Below are 17202 nucleotides of genomic sequence, written 5' to 3'. Positions count from 1 at the left end.
AGGAAAGTAAAAGTATGAAGATGAGCTTGGTATCAAAATGTAGATTTAAAAAAGAGCAGGTGAGAGCTTTTCCACATTTGATTCATTTTATCCAGCTATTGGTGTCTGTATCTGTTGGCAGGAAGAACACAGAGTTTTGTCTTTTACTTATATTTCATTTAAACTTTGCAGAATGGTCCAAATTTAACAAAAAAAAAAAAAGCATGTACATTCAAACAGGCCTTAGAGTTTGTGCCCATTTTCTGGCCTGTAAGGATTAAAGTTTAACGAATAAGATTAAACAGGGGTTTCACAGCAGTATGGCTTACTGTCAGTGTGAGCAGTGGGACTGTGCACATGTAGTCTTACAATGTTTCAGGCATACAAGATAAAAGCATTTTTATGCTAAATCTAGTTGTCTGACAAAGTCATTTTTATGCATATTTCCAATTTTGCCCACACACAGCTGTTGAATCTAAAGAGTACTGTGTGCCGTAACTGCCTGCATAATCTCTGTTTTTATGAACTTTTTCAGTTCTGTTAACTTGCACATTTTAGAGTGTTATCTCAGTACACTGACCCAGATGCAGCTGTAATGAGTTTATTTGCAACTCTCTGCTATCACATGTCGCATTCTGTGGGGGCACGTTTTTGTGACAAGGCAGGAGCAGGAGACCGAGCGATTGAGAGTGTGGTCAGCACCTTACACGTGTATAAATGGAGACGGCAATGGTGTCACTTAATGCGTTACTGTGTTGGAGTGTGTTAGTGTTTTGGGTATATTTACGTTGGCCAGAAGTCACCATATTTAGACCACATGACACATTTAAACGTATCTATCAGCAAGTTAGTGGTAAGCAACAGCAAAAAAAAAAGAAAATACTGACACCACACCTTCACCAAAACTGAGGCACAAACCTATTGCATGGGCTGAAATTTATAAGATGTCTGCATTCAAATGCTTTAAAAGATTCCAGGGGTCAAGTTCACTGACCACAAATTAAGTGGGGAAAAGCCAAGCAAATGCTGAATGCCTGACAAATAAATAAACCTCTATATTGTTAGGAAGGGAGAAAATCATTTTACTGTTTAGTGTACGTGAGTGAAGTAAACCCCCCCCCCCCCCCCCCCGCTTAATATAGAATCTGCAGTTTTGTGCCAGTAAGAGGCATAGCACCGCAAAATTGCTGGCCCCACAGCTAGAATCACTGACATAAGTCACTTTGGGAGTGACTGCTGTGAGAAATTCACAGATAATTCACAGATGCAGTACAGATTTTTCCTCGTCATTTAAATTTTGCCAATTTCCACTGAGCACCTTTCGGTTTTTCACTCCCACAGAAATGTGGGTTCGTTTTCAAAAGGCACCAGGGCAAAACAGACAGCGCTCTAGCACCAGAGGTTGGTGGAAGGAGACGTTGGTGAGTTTTTAGAAAGGTTCAGCGTCCTCGAAGTAACAAGATTATTAAAGAAGACTCAGAGGTTTTTCCTAGAAAAAGCACTGGACCGAGCTGATGTTATGTTAAATGTTGAGTCATATTCGCAGAAAGTCTGACAACAGCTCAGGCAGTAAATAGGTTTTACAAGACCTAATAAGCAATGTGAATTTTGTTTTTAGTTTTTAAAAGTCTTTCTACTAAAATACAATTAAAGAGCCATTAAAGTGGATGTGGACATGAAAGAGCACAGCATCTTTAACTTAATGTTACAGTGTATCTTTGGGTTGTGAGAGTAGCCAGACTAATTGTTATTCTTGTTAAGCAATAATTCTTCTTAGACTACGTTCACACTGCAGGCGAAAGCGCATCAAATCCGACTTTTTTGACCCTATGCGACCCATATCCGATCATGTTATGACAGTGTGAACAGCACAAATCCGATATTTTCAAATCCGATCTGGGTCACTTTCGTATGTGGTACTGAATCCGATACATACGTGATGTTTTAGAAAGCGACTGCTGTTTGAATGGTCATGTCGCATTAAATCTGTCTTTTACGTCACTGACACAAGACAGACACCAATTATCAGCGCCAGAGAAGCGCCCGATAAGACATCGCGAACGCTTCCTGGCCATCCCGTGTAGATGTTAGTGAAACTGTGGGGAGACAGCGTTGGAGAAACGTGAACATTTTATTTGTATTGTATAATCTGCAGATTATTTGTAGTGTGAACAAGCAGACCAAAAAATCGTATTTGATCAAAAAATTGGAATTGAGCATTAAGACCTGCAGTGTGAACGTAGCCTTAGTAGCTTTCCTAAAGGTTAGCGATGGTAAATTAATCTGGTAGTCTTTGGTGAAGGGCATTGGTGTCAAATCAAGAGAGAGGATGGCCTTGATTTTAAGCTGCAGAGTGCATCTGCTGTTACATAAGCATTGTTTATTTCTGTCACTGTGGCAGCTTGGCACACTGGGTCCATGCAACATCACCTTCAGTGTGTATCCAAACTGTCACTGCCTGTGACTGTTCACCACCTCTCACTCAGCCAATCTACACACACACACACACGGACAGTTTCTCTCCCTTGCTGAGACACACGTCTTGTTCATAGCAAATATTTTCACAGGATAAATAATGAGAATATATTTTCCATGGGATGAGTTCTGTAGGAGAAATGGCTTTGCACAGTTTGCTGTAGTTAATTTTAGCTGCTAGAAATGGAGAAGAGAACCAAGGATAACTGTGTGGCTGAAGCCGAAGATGCTATCCCATTACTCATTTCTCTTTATGAATTACAAGCTAGAAAATGTCCTGTTTGTAAATGTTAAAAACCCTCGCCATTTTTAACCACCATATCGTTCTGCTCTGTGACGTTCTGTGCCGTTACAAATATACGAAAGAAGGCATAAGCTCGGTCATCTATGATTTGAATTGTAGAGTGAAAGCTCAAATGAATTCCTGTGGTGGTTCATGTTAGCAGTGACAGGTACTGGCTCCGAGCTGACTTGTTACATAACATTGTGATGAGGATAAGAACAGCATGCTGCTGATTTTATATGTTGCCGCTTGTGTTAACTGGAACTGATGTGCACTTAGCATCACTGTGTTTCATGTTTGATTGTTTATTTCAAAACCCATGAGATTTAATGTTGTCTTTCAGAATGATTTTTTTGCTGTTGCTGGGTTATAATCACAGGCCAAGGTAAATGGTTTCTGGGGTACTGCCTTTGCACTGTACAGAGTTTTTGTTTTTTTTCCTGCATATAAAATCAAATGTTGGCACACACCAGAGAGCTTTTGACCTGACACCAAAGGAAAATCACCAGTGTGTAGTACACAACTAGTTGGTTAGTTATGTTGAGCTTAAATGGAGAGTTCTGTGTCATTAAAGTAGCTCTCTTTTTACCTGGCCGATTTAGGTTACACTGAAGATTTAACCTGGTTAGAAGCTGGTTATGTGGTAACACTCGCAGAAAAAAATGACATTCATTTTCTAGTGAAAATTACAAATGTCCTATTAAATACATATGAACATGAGTTGCCTGAAAGAGCTTTTGTTTTTGACCTTCATTATCACTGAAAAATCTAAATCTAAATGTTAGCTGTTATCGAGAAACAGATGGGACTTTGTTTAATAAGGAAGCCCAAAAAGCACCAAGCACAGCTTTTACTAAGCCTGGTTTTTATTGGGCTTAGTCACAGCTTGGATATTTTCATACTTATGTGGAGTACATACACTTGCCTGTTCTGTATTTGAAATCTTTGTGAAGTTTTGTTGTGTTGTTTATTGCCTTAAGACATTGTAAACTACTTATTTTTTTTTATGTTATCTTCTGTAGTAAGCACCTTGAGGTTATGTGTAATGAAAGGTTCCTTGTAAATAAAATTGACATTGCTGTCTTCATTCCCCTCCTGTGTTTTCCTTTCTCCCTTCCCATTACTGTACCCACCACCTTCCTCTGCCTCTGTTTGTCCACCAGGCAGCCAAAGGGGGGGGTGTCTCTGAGGAAGATGCTGGGCTCAGAACGCAGTGTTGTCGAAGAATGGCTCTCAGAATTCAAGGTAAAGGCCCTCGATTGCGCTACTCTCATTCATGAGTCATAACTATGAAATCTACTCCTGGAGGCTATTTTTTTTCTCTCTCTTTTTTTTCGAGAGAGGAACTGCATATTGTGTGTGTAACAGCTGTGGCGAAGAGTGTTGAGAGTAAAAACTGTGTGCATCTGTCATCTCGTTAACATTTCAGTCCTTTGTAAATTCAAATTAAATGTAGTGAATGCTAGCAAGAACAGTGGCTAGCTTGGGTCAACTCAGGCCTATCATCAGCTGTGTTTAATCAGCATAACCTCTCTGTACTACACAAAATGTACTGTGCATAGTTTGTTCTTTGAACTCACAAGCAAAGTAGCTGCTTATATCTGCTTCATCATGTTTTCACATACATTTTTATTTTCCTTTTTTTGGATGCATATAAATTATGGGATTATTCAGCTTTCAGTAATCAGTTAGCTTTTATATAAGAACAGTGCAAGAGTTGCTGTTCCAGCCTCATGTCCTCATGTTCTTGTAAATGCTAGTAGATACTGAAAGCAATTTCACATACTCATTAATTGTGAAGCGCTAACAATAGTTTTTCTGTGTTTGCGGTTTCTCAGTGTCTTGCACACTGCCGCTTGTTATTTCCAGTATAGATTTAAGCTCAGCTGCATTGTCAGCTATTAGTGACAAAAGGCTAATATTATCTCAACAATTGATTTTTTTTTTTTTTTAACAATACAAATAGCAAATCTAAAAGGCTAAAGACTACAATAGCAGGCTAGCAAACGTCTCATTATTTTTTTCATTCATACACTTGTAATGAAAAAATAGCTTTAAAAATATCACAGTGGCATGCAAAATATACACAAATGACCCCACTCAGTAAAATTTGGGTTAAGACAGTTTGGCTAATAGGCAATGCAAATGATTTTTTTTTTATTTTGGAGGGGGGGGGGGGGGGGGGGGGGGGGTTGTTGGTATTTGTAGTGTTTCAGTTGAAGTAGTTAGTTGAATGTAATTAATTAATAATAAATGTTGCTTCACTCTTGGTGTTCCAGACTAGTTTAAAAAAGTGTTTATGTCACTTTTCTTTCTCATTCTGTGAAGAAGGAATGGGTTCCTTTAAGCACTGTGGTTTGTACAGTGCTTAAGAAGGAAATAATGTGCAATACATTAAAAGGAATGGAAAAAGACAGCAAAAAACTAGAGAAAGGAGGAAAGATGAGAATAGAACGGTATGACTCATGGTGGTGCAGACCAGGCACATTGTGTTCTGCCCTCAAAATGATCATACTCTCATGCTGAGAGGCTATAGCTGCCGTCTGTCATCTACAAAACACGATCTTGACCATTTGAAGGATTTCACCCCAGGATGTTCTGAGGATGTCAGACATCATCAATCTGTTAGGTTCACAGTTCTTTTAGGAAAGCATAGCTTTTTGATAAAATTTTTCTTTTCTTACTTCACCTACCACATTGTCAAACTCATCGACTGGGGAAGTCAATCTTTTCAAGTCTTTTTTTGATGCTTCCGTTTTTAATCAAGGGACTTCTTACATGTCACAGCATGCTGACACACAGTTAAGTCACTGTGTGCTGTGAAACAGTTGAATACAGGATGTAGAATTACACACAGTCTTTGCTTGTTCTCTAGTTCTGTGGCTAGACGTAGAAGTTGTTTGCATCACTCAACAGTCCTCTGTGTCTCCTTGCTTTAGTCCTTACCAGAAACCCACATCCCCAGCTACGCCGGCAGCCTTCATCTAAAGAAGTCCTTGGTCCCAGCTCTCTACAGAGTCATCCAGGACCCCAACAACGAGGTAATACACGGAGAACACGCACATGCAGACGGATGGTTTTTAGCTCAAGGAAATGTGCTGCTTGTGACTCATGATGTTGTTTCTGTTGGCACTGAGCAAAAAAACTTGACACACAGCCGTGTCTGCAGGGCGTACATGCACACCACAACACACTCTGCTGTTGTGTATGATGGAAGGCTCAACGGCGGTGCCGTCTGCGTTGTCTGTGAGACGGTACGCTGTGTTCCCTGTATGCACACACACATGCAGTGCTTTGCCTAACAAACTAAAGTGTCCGCAGCCAAAGCTGGAAAAGACACAGTCACCGCAGTGCCAAAGCACCTCAATATCTTTTTCTTACGAAGCAGATGTTTCTTGCACCTGCACAGCTAGACTGGTGTTTTGTACTTTAAAGGGACCTAATGACACAGTTTCTAAGCAAAGGCCTGAGGTACTCAATGAGAGAGGACTTTAATTTGGCTCTAATGACACACTTGGTGCCTCCAGTTCTTTCTGGCCCCGTTTTCACCTCGATTTCATGGTCGAATTTGAGTGTCAAGCAACTAGGGATCTAACTTCCATTAGTGCTGTCAGTCTGGCTGCACAATCCCATTAATGATGACACAAGTGATTGAGGAGTGCATGCATGCCTGTGTGTGTGTGTGTGTGTGAGAGATAAAGTAGGGGAGAGTGTAATGTGTGCTTGAATTTTTCACGTTTTTTTTGTTGCTGTTTTTGTTGTCAAGCTGAGGACACGAAGGGCAAATGCCTTGCCAAGTTCATTAGTGCTTTGCCGCCTTTTTCCCCAGTCAGCCATGTACAACACACTTACACAGTCGTGCTGTGTGGGCATTCACTCACACTGACCCCTGGACTGTATAAACGCTGTGGCTCAGCTGGCCTCCCCTGACGCTACATCTGCCGAGGCTTTCGTTGTAGTGAATTATCCCCTCTGCTTCTATGCATCTCGCACTATCAACTGGAAGCAAGACGCTCCCTCCATCTGTCCATTCTGTCGTGTTACGTTCACAATGGCGTTCGTTCATGTTTTGAAACGAGAGCTATGTGAGTCCATTTCTGCAGGCTATTAAAAAGGCTGCTGCTGAGGCTAATGGGAGGTAATAGTTTATAGCAGTTTATAGCAGTCATCCTGAACCTATTGTTCTTTAATATTAACTTAGACATACATTTCCATGAATTTAATTATCTTAAAGTGGACCTATTATGCTCATTTTTAACTCCATAGGTCTTTATATTTTATACCAGGCATTGGTGCATCCCAGCAGTTCATTCTTTCGCTGAAATGAGCTGTTTTAGCTCCTCTTCCTTTAAAGCCACCCTCCCTTGAAGCTAGCTTTTATCTTACTGGCTGTTCCTCGCAGACAGAAGGTTTGAACAGCAGGTGGAGAAGGATACTGTCTCTCATCAGCATTATACGTAGCCAGTGGAAGAAACTACCTCATTGATGAAACTTTGGCTATGCTTAATATGAGCATCCTTAAAAATACACCCCCGTATAACAAAAATAAAGAAGACCATTTTAGATGTTCTATAAACTGTTTTTGTTTTGTGTTAATGGTATTAATGACAGCTTTTATTGTTTTTTATAATAATGGGGTTACATATAAATGGATTAAACGTTTTATATACAGAAAAATACAGTTCAGTTTCCATATTTAGTTTTGTTTACTGCCTTATTGGGAGAGCCTAACAAGCATGGTGTAAATTCCAGTAAGGTATCAGACCTTGTGTTAATTTGTTAATTTGCATTTTCTTGTTTCCATCTGTGATCCAGCTCTTGGAGCCTGTGTGCCACCAGCTGTTCGAGCTGTACCGGAGCTCCGAAGACCGCTTGCGACGCTTCACCCTGCAGTTCCTGCCCGAGCTGGTGTGGGTTTATCTGCGCATCACTGCCAGCAGGGATCGTCAGAGCAATGGCTGCATCGAGGCCCTGCTTCTGGGCATTTATAACTTGGTAGGTGTTCACCTTTCTGGGTCTGGTTACAGTAGCATGACCCAACTTATACAAAAAAAAGAACTTAAACACCCTATCAAATAAGTATCATTCGCTTCTTAGTGTTGGACAATAGAGCATGCCCTTTACACGGATTATGTGCAAAATTTAGCATGAGGTGTTACAGACACACTGACTGTGAGAATTTACTTCATAACGTATGACGTCAGGTGCAGGGACTCTGCTCTGAAACAGTCTCTGACAGTAGCAGAGGGATGGTCTTGTTACTGGCTGAGCCTTAAACGCGACCTTGTGGATAACAAGGTCCACTATAAAGTGTTGCAGTGCATACCAGTAGAGTTCCTGCAATCAGCCGTAAAGTAACTTGAACAGAGATTTGAGTTTTGTTTTGTTTTTTTAGCAGGCAATGCTAATATTTTTGTTTTGTTTCATTTGTTTAAGGCTCATTTGCAAATTGTTAAAAGTTAAATACAATTTAGCCTTAAAGGACTTTTTTAAAAAACCGAAATGTTGAAATGCTCCCCGGATCATTAATTCAACAAATCCATGTGGTATCCCGACAGAAAAAACAAACAAGCAACGACTATTCAAATCTTCACAGTGAACGGCCAAATGTAATTTGACTGTCAAAATTCAGAATCAGGGACATACTCATTCTGAAATATGGAGCAAGGGTGGCTGCAGTGTCCAGTTTCACACTGTTAAACCCTTCACATGATCGGTCAACTGCTTACCCTGCAAACATAAGAAGTATCTTCTGTTTGCTGCTGAGCTTTTTTTTCCCCCCTCAGTTTTGAGTACTGCTTATTAGGTGTCCTGGTTCTAGTTTGACGACTGCTCTTACAAAGCTTCCCCACCACGCCATGCATGAATCTGGATTGTAATAGTTTGTAGTTGTGAGAACATCAACACTTTGTCTAACAGTAGTCAAAAGTTGATTGATCCAGACTTAAGGTTTCAAGTAATCCTCCTAACCCATAACCTCGTTGGCAGAAGTTAAATCGTGAGGTGTGACTAGACTGTTTTAGGGTTATATGGATGAATATAGGTCGTTGCATTACATATTTTGAGCTTTTACAATTCTTAAGATGCATTTAAATGGATAAGAATGTGGGAAAGTGAATTTTTTAAATGGAAATCACAGGTGCTTTAGATCTAATACAAGTGAAACATTGTTAAGGTTGAACATCTGTTGACTTGAAAGACGACCTACAGGGAAAACCCTGGATAATGGGACGGGCGCAGATAGATTGCATCACCAGGAAACGCCCCTGGGGAAATGTGCTAAGAGCTTGAGATATCAATAGAAAGAGCTCCATGACAGCCAGCAGAGCTAAGGGTATATCCATGCATAATTCATCCCTCAGTCTATACCACTCACCACACACACGCGCACACACACACACACACACGCATAGGTACATACTGCTCGTGCTCATTGACATCTTGCCTGTCTTCAGCGATGACTTCTCCTTGATAAACAGCCTTGCTTTCAGCAGTCGCCGCAGATATTCAGAGATGTACTTGTTACCCAGTGAAGGGCACACCAAGGCATGAATCAACAACAAATTCAAGGAGAAGTGCAGATAAGAAAGATTGTCTGAAAAACCAGAAAAGCTCACCACTTTGATTAGTGTAAGGGGGATGCGGAGAGAGATAAAACTGAAACAAGAAAAGTTGTCTCAACTTTACTCATTCTGTTAACAGTGTCCGTCATGCTCACATGTAATAGCCACTTGAGTCCTATTGAGCTGCTCATGAATTTCAGGGTAAATCTGGAAAATAACAAACTTTTACAAATGTTCTCATGTACATCTGTAAATGTTTATTTTTTCCTCTTTTTAATATATATCAGGAACACAGATAATCAGGTATTACTTGTAGAAATGGCATCATTCTCAGGGAAGCATTAATCTTTGTGTAACCCATCGCAGTGTGAAATTGGAATTGAGTGGCGCCGGTTCTGGCAGTGACATTTAATCTGCCACACTCAATAGCGTGTACCAGCAGAGTAGACGAACACCAGGCTTAACCGCGTGCGTGATAGGCGGTTCTACAACAGTGCTGATAAATGTTTGCACCTTCACCACCACAGAGGGAAAAAAAATCACATTTACAAGCTTAATATACACTCATCAGCCTCTTCTTTAAGTACACATGTTCAGTTGCTTACAAATATCTAATCAGCCAATCACATGGCAGCGTTTGGGCATGTAGAAATGATGAAGATGACCTGCTTAAATCACATTGTTCCAGGATGTAGAACAATTTAAGTGACTCTGAATGTGATGCTTTTGGCGTTTTTGATGTCATACGGCTGGTCTGAGTATTGCAGAAACAACATGCTCAGAAAAAGAGAAACTATGCAGTGAGCGGCATTGTGGATTGCTTCAAAATGACATGAAAGCAACACAAACTCAAATAACCATTCATTAAAAGAAAGGTATGCAGAGAAGCATCTCTGAACATGCAACATGTTGAACATTGAAACAGATGGACTGCAACAGCAGGCGATCACACTAGGTGTCCATTCTGTCTCCACTAAGAACGGACTGAGGCTACAATTCACCAGAACTGGACAATAGAAGAAAATTGTTGCCAGGTCTGATAAGTCTTGATTTCTGCTGCAACATTCAGACTGTAGGGCCAGAGTTTAGAGTAAATGACATGAAAAGCAGGGATCCACCTGTTTTGTATTAAGGCTGCTGCTGGTGTAATAGAGTGGGAGATATTTTTTGGCACAGTTTGGACCTTGTTGGCTTTCCTGACATTGTCCATCTCTTTATGACCACAGTGTACCCATCTTCTGATGGCTGCTTCCAGCAGGATACTGCACTATGCCACAAAGCTCAAGCTATTTCTAACTGTGTACAAGGCTATTCTTAGTGGTTTTCAAACTTTATTTGATATACCTAATTCTGTAGCTGATTTAAAAAAGAAAAAAGGTTGTGGATGTCTCACAGAGCAGGCCCATCTCACAGTTTCAGAATCATTGTTTCGAATGCAAATCTGCATTCCTTCAGTAACACACCTTCTCTTTTTCTTTGGGTTTGCAGGAAATTGTGGACAAAGATGGCAACAGCAAGCTTCTTTCCTTCACTATTCCATCTCTCTCCAAACCATCGATATATCATGAGGTAAGCCTCTCTTCTTCACTGCAGCTCTGCAAGTTGCAGAAGGACTTAAATGGCTATTTAGAAGGTGGCAGCTCAACATCCCAGCACTGCAGGTCTTTTTTTTCATTAACATCACCTTGAGGGGTTAGCTGTCTGTATGTGGTAGTCCCTCTCTGCCAGATCTGTGTCTTTCAAAAATCTAATAAGAAAAGATTTAACAATCTATGCACTTGTCGATTTCTTTGATTTTAAAATGAGAGCATTTCAACTTTTGTTCATTTTGTGTTTGAGTCTCTTTTAGTCACTGTCACGGTCACGCTGGCTTCGTGCAAACTCTGACCTGTCTGCTACAACAGACACAGTATTGACTGTTGCTTTGACCTGGAATTCCATTACCAAGAGGTTTTAAAGGACATACCCACTGTTTACTGGCAGCTCATAGCCAGATTTTAGAGCCTTTTTACTGCTCATAGCACAGAGTGACAGCCCTCAGTAGGTGCTTGTCTCTGAGTTGCGCGTGTGAGTGTTGATGAGACTTGAGTGTGTAGCATGTGCTGAGGGCGATTTATTGCTGTAATTATAAGCTTGAAAGGCTCTATCCTCCATGCTGAGAGAGTGAAGAAAGCATGGAGGATGGAGGAGAGGGTGTGTGTGTGTGTGTGTGTGTGTGTGTGAGAATGTGTGAGTGAGTCACAACAAGCTTCCTCAGCTGTAGTACGGCTCTGCACGTCACGTGGCCTTATCCCTTGGCCTCCAGCATTAGCATACACTCCGCTCACTCGCTTTTTGTTTTTTCTCAGCGCCACTGCCTCGCCTTTTCTGCTCAGTGTCACACAAGATACCTAGGACAGAATATCAATTCAATTTAGAGGTGACTTTTGGTCTGCACACCATCAGAATAAAATGGCCTTGTGACACATCCTCACTTGGACATAGCCAAAGAGGCCAGGCACTCGGTCGTTACCTCTTCCTCTTTTTATTTCAACATAAAGATTTAAGATGACTTTGTTTGTTAACCTGAATACCTTAGCTTGTCTCTGGAATGACACAGTGCTGGACAGCGAAATACACCTTGATTGTTCAGTTTATCTTCGGTGCTTATGGTAACCTAGAGATAACAGAAACGATCTGTAACACGGCAAGGATTAAAATAGGAAGTTGAAATTGTCAGACCATATAGCAGTCACATTGCTGAGGATATAAAACGATCCTTAAGGCCGCGTGACATGCTAATTCATGTTGTGTAATTGAGGTTGAAGGCTTTGGGTTTTGGTCAGCGAAACTACACAGCAGATCCACACAGCAAATCCTGCCGTCTTGTCTTATGATCAGTATGATGACAAGATCATGAATGCACAAGTGCTCTATTTATAGAATTTTTTCCCCACAATATTGCAGGATTTCTGGTGCCCTTCAGAGTTTTTAGCTAGAGAAAATTCAAAAACAATTTTTTTTGAACGAGTTTTGTTGATTTGATCCATTTAAGTATAAGACGTATGTATTTAATGAAATGGTCAAATAAGGAGTCATTGGCTTTACCGACTGTTCAGTAGTCATGCTCTCTGTCATGATATGTATGAACTAATACATGAACAAATTTAACTCGGGTAATTTTTGTGAACACTTACTTTCTTTTGTATAATAAAAATAAAGAGAACGAAACAAAACAACAAAAATTACGACATCAGGCCATGAACAAGCTGCATTACTTTGTCTCTACAGTCCCCACAGTTTGTTATTGTGACATGGAAACCTAGTCTGGTTCTTCCATTTTTCCACGCAAAGTCTCGTTACAGTTTTCCGTTTAAACAAAGAAAAGGGCCATTTATCATTTACTGTCATGCTATAAAGGTACCACAGCTGGGAAATGTTTAATCAACTGTTCTTCTTTATAGCCTTCTAGCCTGGGGTCAATGGCACTGACAGAGGGAGCGCTCTGTCAACATGACCTGATCAGAGTGGTGTACAGCGGCCTCCATCCTCAGAGAGAGACTTTCACTGCGCAGAACAGGTACTGATTTAGATTTCGATTAGATGTTTAGCTATAGTTTATACACACTGAGATCCTTGTTTGTTCAATCGGGGGCAGTGGCAGTAGTAGAGGTCTTTCAAGGTGCAACTCGCCATACTGAATCAAACTTTGACTAATTTATTTTCATTAAAAAAATACTTTATTTATTGTACACCATCTATAAAACCTTTTTAAGATGATCAGATCGTAAGCCTTGATGCTCGCCCAGCCTCCTCTGGCTAGACTTGGCAGGTCTGAAAGCTTTTTTGGCTCTAAAATACTTTATGCTGCTATGGTGATCTTTGCATAGAAATGAAGCAATAGAATGAGCAGATATACATTAATGCCCGTGACATATACAGTGGTGTGAAAAAGTATTTGCCCCCTTCCTGATTTTTCATATGAACCACCTTTTTAAGGTCATGCCACAGTATCTCAATTGGATTCAGGTCAGGACTTTGGTTAGGCTACTCCAAAGTCTTCATTTTGTTTTTCTTAAGCCATAGAGGTGGACTTGCTAATGTGTTTTGCATCATTGTCCTGCTGCACAACCGAACAGATGGCCAGACATTCTCCTTGAGGATGTTTTCTTAGATAGCAAAATTCATGGTTCCATTTACCACAGCAAGTCTTCCAAGTCCTGAGGCAGCAAAACAGCCCCAGACCATCATACTACTATGTTTCACTGTTGGTATGATGTTCCTTTCCTGAAATGCCATATGTAATGGGACAAAAGTCTTGGGGATCATCAAGATGTTTCTTGTCAAAAGTGAGACAAGCTTTTGTCTTCTTTTTGGTCAGCAGCGGTTTTGTCCTGGATAAGAAAGAAACTGGCAAAAATGGAATCCAGTTTTGCCAGTTTCTTTCTTATTGTTGAATCGTGAACTCTGAGCTTAACTGAATCGTCAATGCACACTTGGAGTAATTTTGGTCAGGCAGGGGAAGGAAGGGGGCTAACGTTTTGTCACACCACCATAGCAGATAATCTAGGGGAAGCACAGATAACACTCATCATCTTTAGTGTTTTCCAGAGCAGAGTGGCCCCCTGGTTTCCATAAACACAGAGCATCATAAATATACTGAATGGTTTTCAGCAGGACCAAGCCTCTTAGCTTATCTGGAAATCCATTTGTTGAGTTGGGCGTGAGATAGTGTTTATGAGAAGAAGGCTCAAAGCTCCCGAGAGGTGCCAGCTCAGTGCTACTGATGATCTAGCACCAAGCAATTTACATCCACCTTGCACACAGACTCAGTTAGGCCACTTAGATTCAAGGGCCTCCTCATTGTCCTCCCTCAATATGCACTTAAGGAAATAAAGTATGCTATATGGAAGCTGAAGGCTAATAATAACAAAGGGAGAGTTCAGTATCGATTCCATTTGAGTACCACCAACTTTTTATTCTCTCTCTCTGTATTTTTTTTTAAACAACTATCAAACAGTCGCCTCAAGTCCATCACAGCTTTTGTCACAACACAGAGGGTCACGGATGAGTTGTTGTCATGGAAATTTTTGTATTAAATAATTCACAGTTTCTGTGTTGTTGTTTGGGGTGGCTGTGGCTTAGGAGGTAGAGCAGGTCCCCTATAAAGGTTGGTGGTTCGATCCCCTGTCTGTTCCAGTCTGCGTGCCAATGATCCTTGGGCTCAAAGTTGCTCGTAAGAATGTGTGAAAGTTGGATAGAAAGCACTTCCATTTAAGAAAATAAAAAGTGCCCATATGAATGGGTGAATGAGGCAAGTTGTATGAAAGTGCTTTGAGTGGTCAATTACAGTAGAAAAGCTATATATATAAGAACTGCTCCATTTGTCACACTTACATGTGGGCCTGATCAGCCTTTGCCATAACTTCTAGCTGGAAGAGCGCTTTCCCCCACAGAACTTATGCTACAGTTGCTTTTCAGTGACTTCATTAGTAATTTGTACATATACTACCCAAATCTCACCTGTGTGTTCTACAGCTCCACCCTCTTTAGTTCTATGCATGACTCCTAGTGATGTAAATTTTGCCATCACTGGGTAAATCGAGGCTTTGTGTCTGACAGTTGTTTGTGTCCATGTTCTAAATTAAAATGGACCATCTACTCATGTGTCCTCCAGGAGAAACTATTTGTACACAACTGTCCGTGCTTGTGCCCAGAAGCTAGTATAATCCTGGCCCCTCTCTGTCAAAGCTTCTGAGTTGCGTAGGTTTGCCAAATATTTTAACAATAATCCCTTTACTGGGTGAACCCGCAGCAACAAGTATGCTATCCACTATGAGTTCAAGATGACTTAAATCTTTAGTGTCACTGATTCTGCATCATTGATAAGAAGTCTGTGGAGAGCTTAAGGGCGATTACTGCAGTATATAAGGCTATGCATCTACAAGCGGCACACTGGCTGACAATGCACAAAAGTGCTTAGGCAAGCAGACTGTTTAACACTTCATAGAGTTGATATATTGCTTGAACCACGCTGCATAATTGTTCTCAGTGAAAGTGTCATACTTTAAAGGTATGATATTGATTAAAAGTGATATTTCCTTTTTTCCCAACTTTTTTTTTTTGACTAAGTTGATTAGACTCCATTAACAGTGTGTTTTTGGTTGCAGGTTTGAGGTGCTGTGTTTCCTCATGCTCTGCTACAACTCTGCTGTGGTCTACATGCCCCTTTCTTCCTATCAGTCAGTCTGTAGGATGAGCTCACGGTAAGAAAAACAAAAACGCGTGTATCTTCTTTTGTTTTGCCTTTTCTCCACCCAACTGATAACCAGCCTCTGCAATGACACATTTTTTGTATTACCAGCTTTCCAGAAATTAGGATTAAAACACCTCATAGGCTGTGTAACCATATCTCAGTACAGACTGCTGTCTTTGCAGGAGGATTTGATAAATGCAGTTTTATTAGAAATGAGTTGAACTGACTGTGCTTTCGGCCAATCAAAAACCTTACTGCTGGATACCTGTCTCCATCTGTCTATTTTGGAAACACTGAGACGCCCTAAGGAGAAAGGATCAATGTGGAATTTACAATATGACGCGGATGATTATTCCACCGCAGCATGTAGACGATTCAGGATATGAATTGCTGCCTACTGTGACCGATCAGACAGACAACGCCTGAAGCAAGCTCAGTCTAGTCTAGACAGATGGCAAACTGTGACTGTGAAGACTTCAGAGCACGAGAACAGCACTCACTCTTTCAGTTTAGCCTCACAGTAAAGACGTGAGCGCCCTGCTGGCTGACCTTGCCTAACCTTCTATGAGTCTCAAGAAGTTAAGATTTTGTTCCCCTCGCTCAGTGTTTGATGTGTTTCCTCAGGAAGTGTCTGATGTTTCCTTTAGTTGTTCTTCCCATTTAGTCTCATCTTATCTGATGTGTGCTTTCCGCAGAGGTTAAAGGGATGTTGTTTAACCAGTAAAAATCTCTATTCACAGGTTGTGTGTATGCGGCTTCCCGCGGCAACAGCAGAAGCTTTGGAGGGAACCTTGCAACCGAGTGCTATTGGACCCTGAGTTCATGGTGCAGATGCTGACTGCAGTGTATCATGCCATGTACGTGTCTTTAAAGCAGGAAAAGTGTTTCGTTTTTGGCTTATTTCATTATATTATGTTTTTTTGGCAGTTCCACGGCTGCAGAAACAAGTTTCATGCATCATCACTTGTTATATATGCAATATACACATGCTGTTGTTATAAAGGAACATTATCACTTATTTTCAGCTCTATTTTTAGTCTTGAGCTGGCTTTAGAGCTTTTTAGCTACCTGCTACAGCCAGAATCGGTTTTGGTTGACTTTCATGAAGGATCAATGCATCAGGTCCAGTTTGGGGTCCAGTTTCTTGCCCAAAGGCATTTCTTTATGGTGACTGGAGAAGTCTGGGATCAAACTACTAACCCTCTGACTAGTAAACAAACCCATATGTCTGTTCCCATATGACCTTTTCCAACAGAAAACACTCGACTTCTGATTAGTAGCTGACCCGATCTACCTCCTGAGCTGCAACCACCTTACTGCTCTGAGAGCAGTCTGAAGCTGCACGGGCCAGAGCGAATGGTGTAAATGAAGCTGAAAAGAGATTCTGTATTTATTGTGGCTGTAGCCAGCTGCTCGTTGTGGGCAACACAACATAATGTTGTTTTTGCCACTGGAACATTGCTAATGAGGGTCTCCTTGATTCTAGTTTGGCATGAGCTGCTGCGGAAATTCTCCTCACAGCATATGCTAGTGCTCCACCAAGGGCAGAAGCTACCCACTGTAGAGAGCGATTACATCGGCAGCGCATTGTGAAACCAGGTGATTTCATCCCCTACGAGGACAGTCATTGCAAAGCTGATTATAGCTCCTCGATGACAGCAAGTCCT

General features: G+C 41.0%; 1 protein-coding gene across 3 annotated transcripts in view; it reads left to right on the top strand.

Annotated features, from left to right (window-relative positions):
- The window catches only part of hycc2 (hyccin PI4KA lipid kinase complex subunit 2), a 48270-nt gene that overhangs the window by 20626 nt on the left and 10442 nt on the right, over positions 1–17202 (top strand). For all 3 annotated transcript variants that reach the window (XM_087830104.1, XM_087830106.1, XM_087830107.1), the window contains 7 exons: positions 3901–3982; positions 5677–5778; positions 7553–7732; positions 10789–10869; positions 12744–12859; positions 15450–15545; positions 16276–16392. In XM_087830104.1, the coding sequence (XP_087686230.1) occupies positions 3932–3982; positions 5677–5778; positions 7553–7732; positions 10789–10869; positions 12744–12859; positions 15450–15545; positions 16276–16392 (743 nt within the window). In that variant the 5' untranslated portion in view covers positions 3901–3931. The remainder of the gene's footprint in view (positions 1–3900; positions 3983–5676; positions 5779–7552; positions 7733–10788; positions 10870–12743; positions 12860–15449; positions 15546–16275; positions 16393–17202) is intronic.

The sequence above is a fragment of the Neolamprologus brichardi genome, chromosome 16 (assembly GCF_056152115.1).
Source record: "Neolamprologus brichardi isolate AB-2024 chromosome 16, ASM5615211v1, whole genome shotgun sequence".
NCBI classification, from domain to species: domain Eukaryota; kingdom Metazoa; phylum Chordata; class Actinopteri; order Cichliformes; family Cichlidae; genus Neolamprologus; species Neolamprologus brichardi.
The sequence above is the reverse complement of the archived record's forward strand: the minus strand, read 5'-3'. Positions and strand labels throughout refer to the sequence as shown.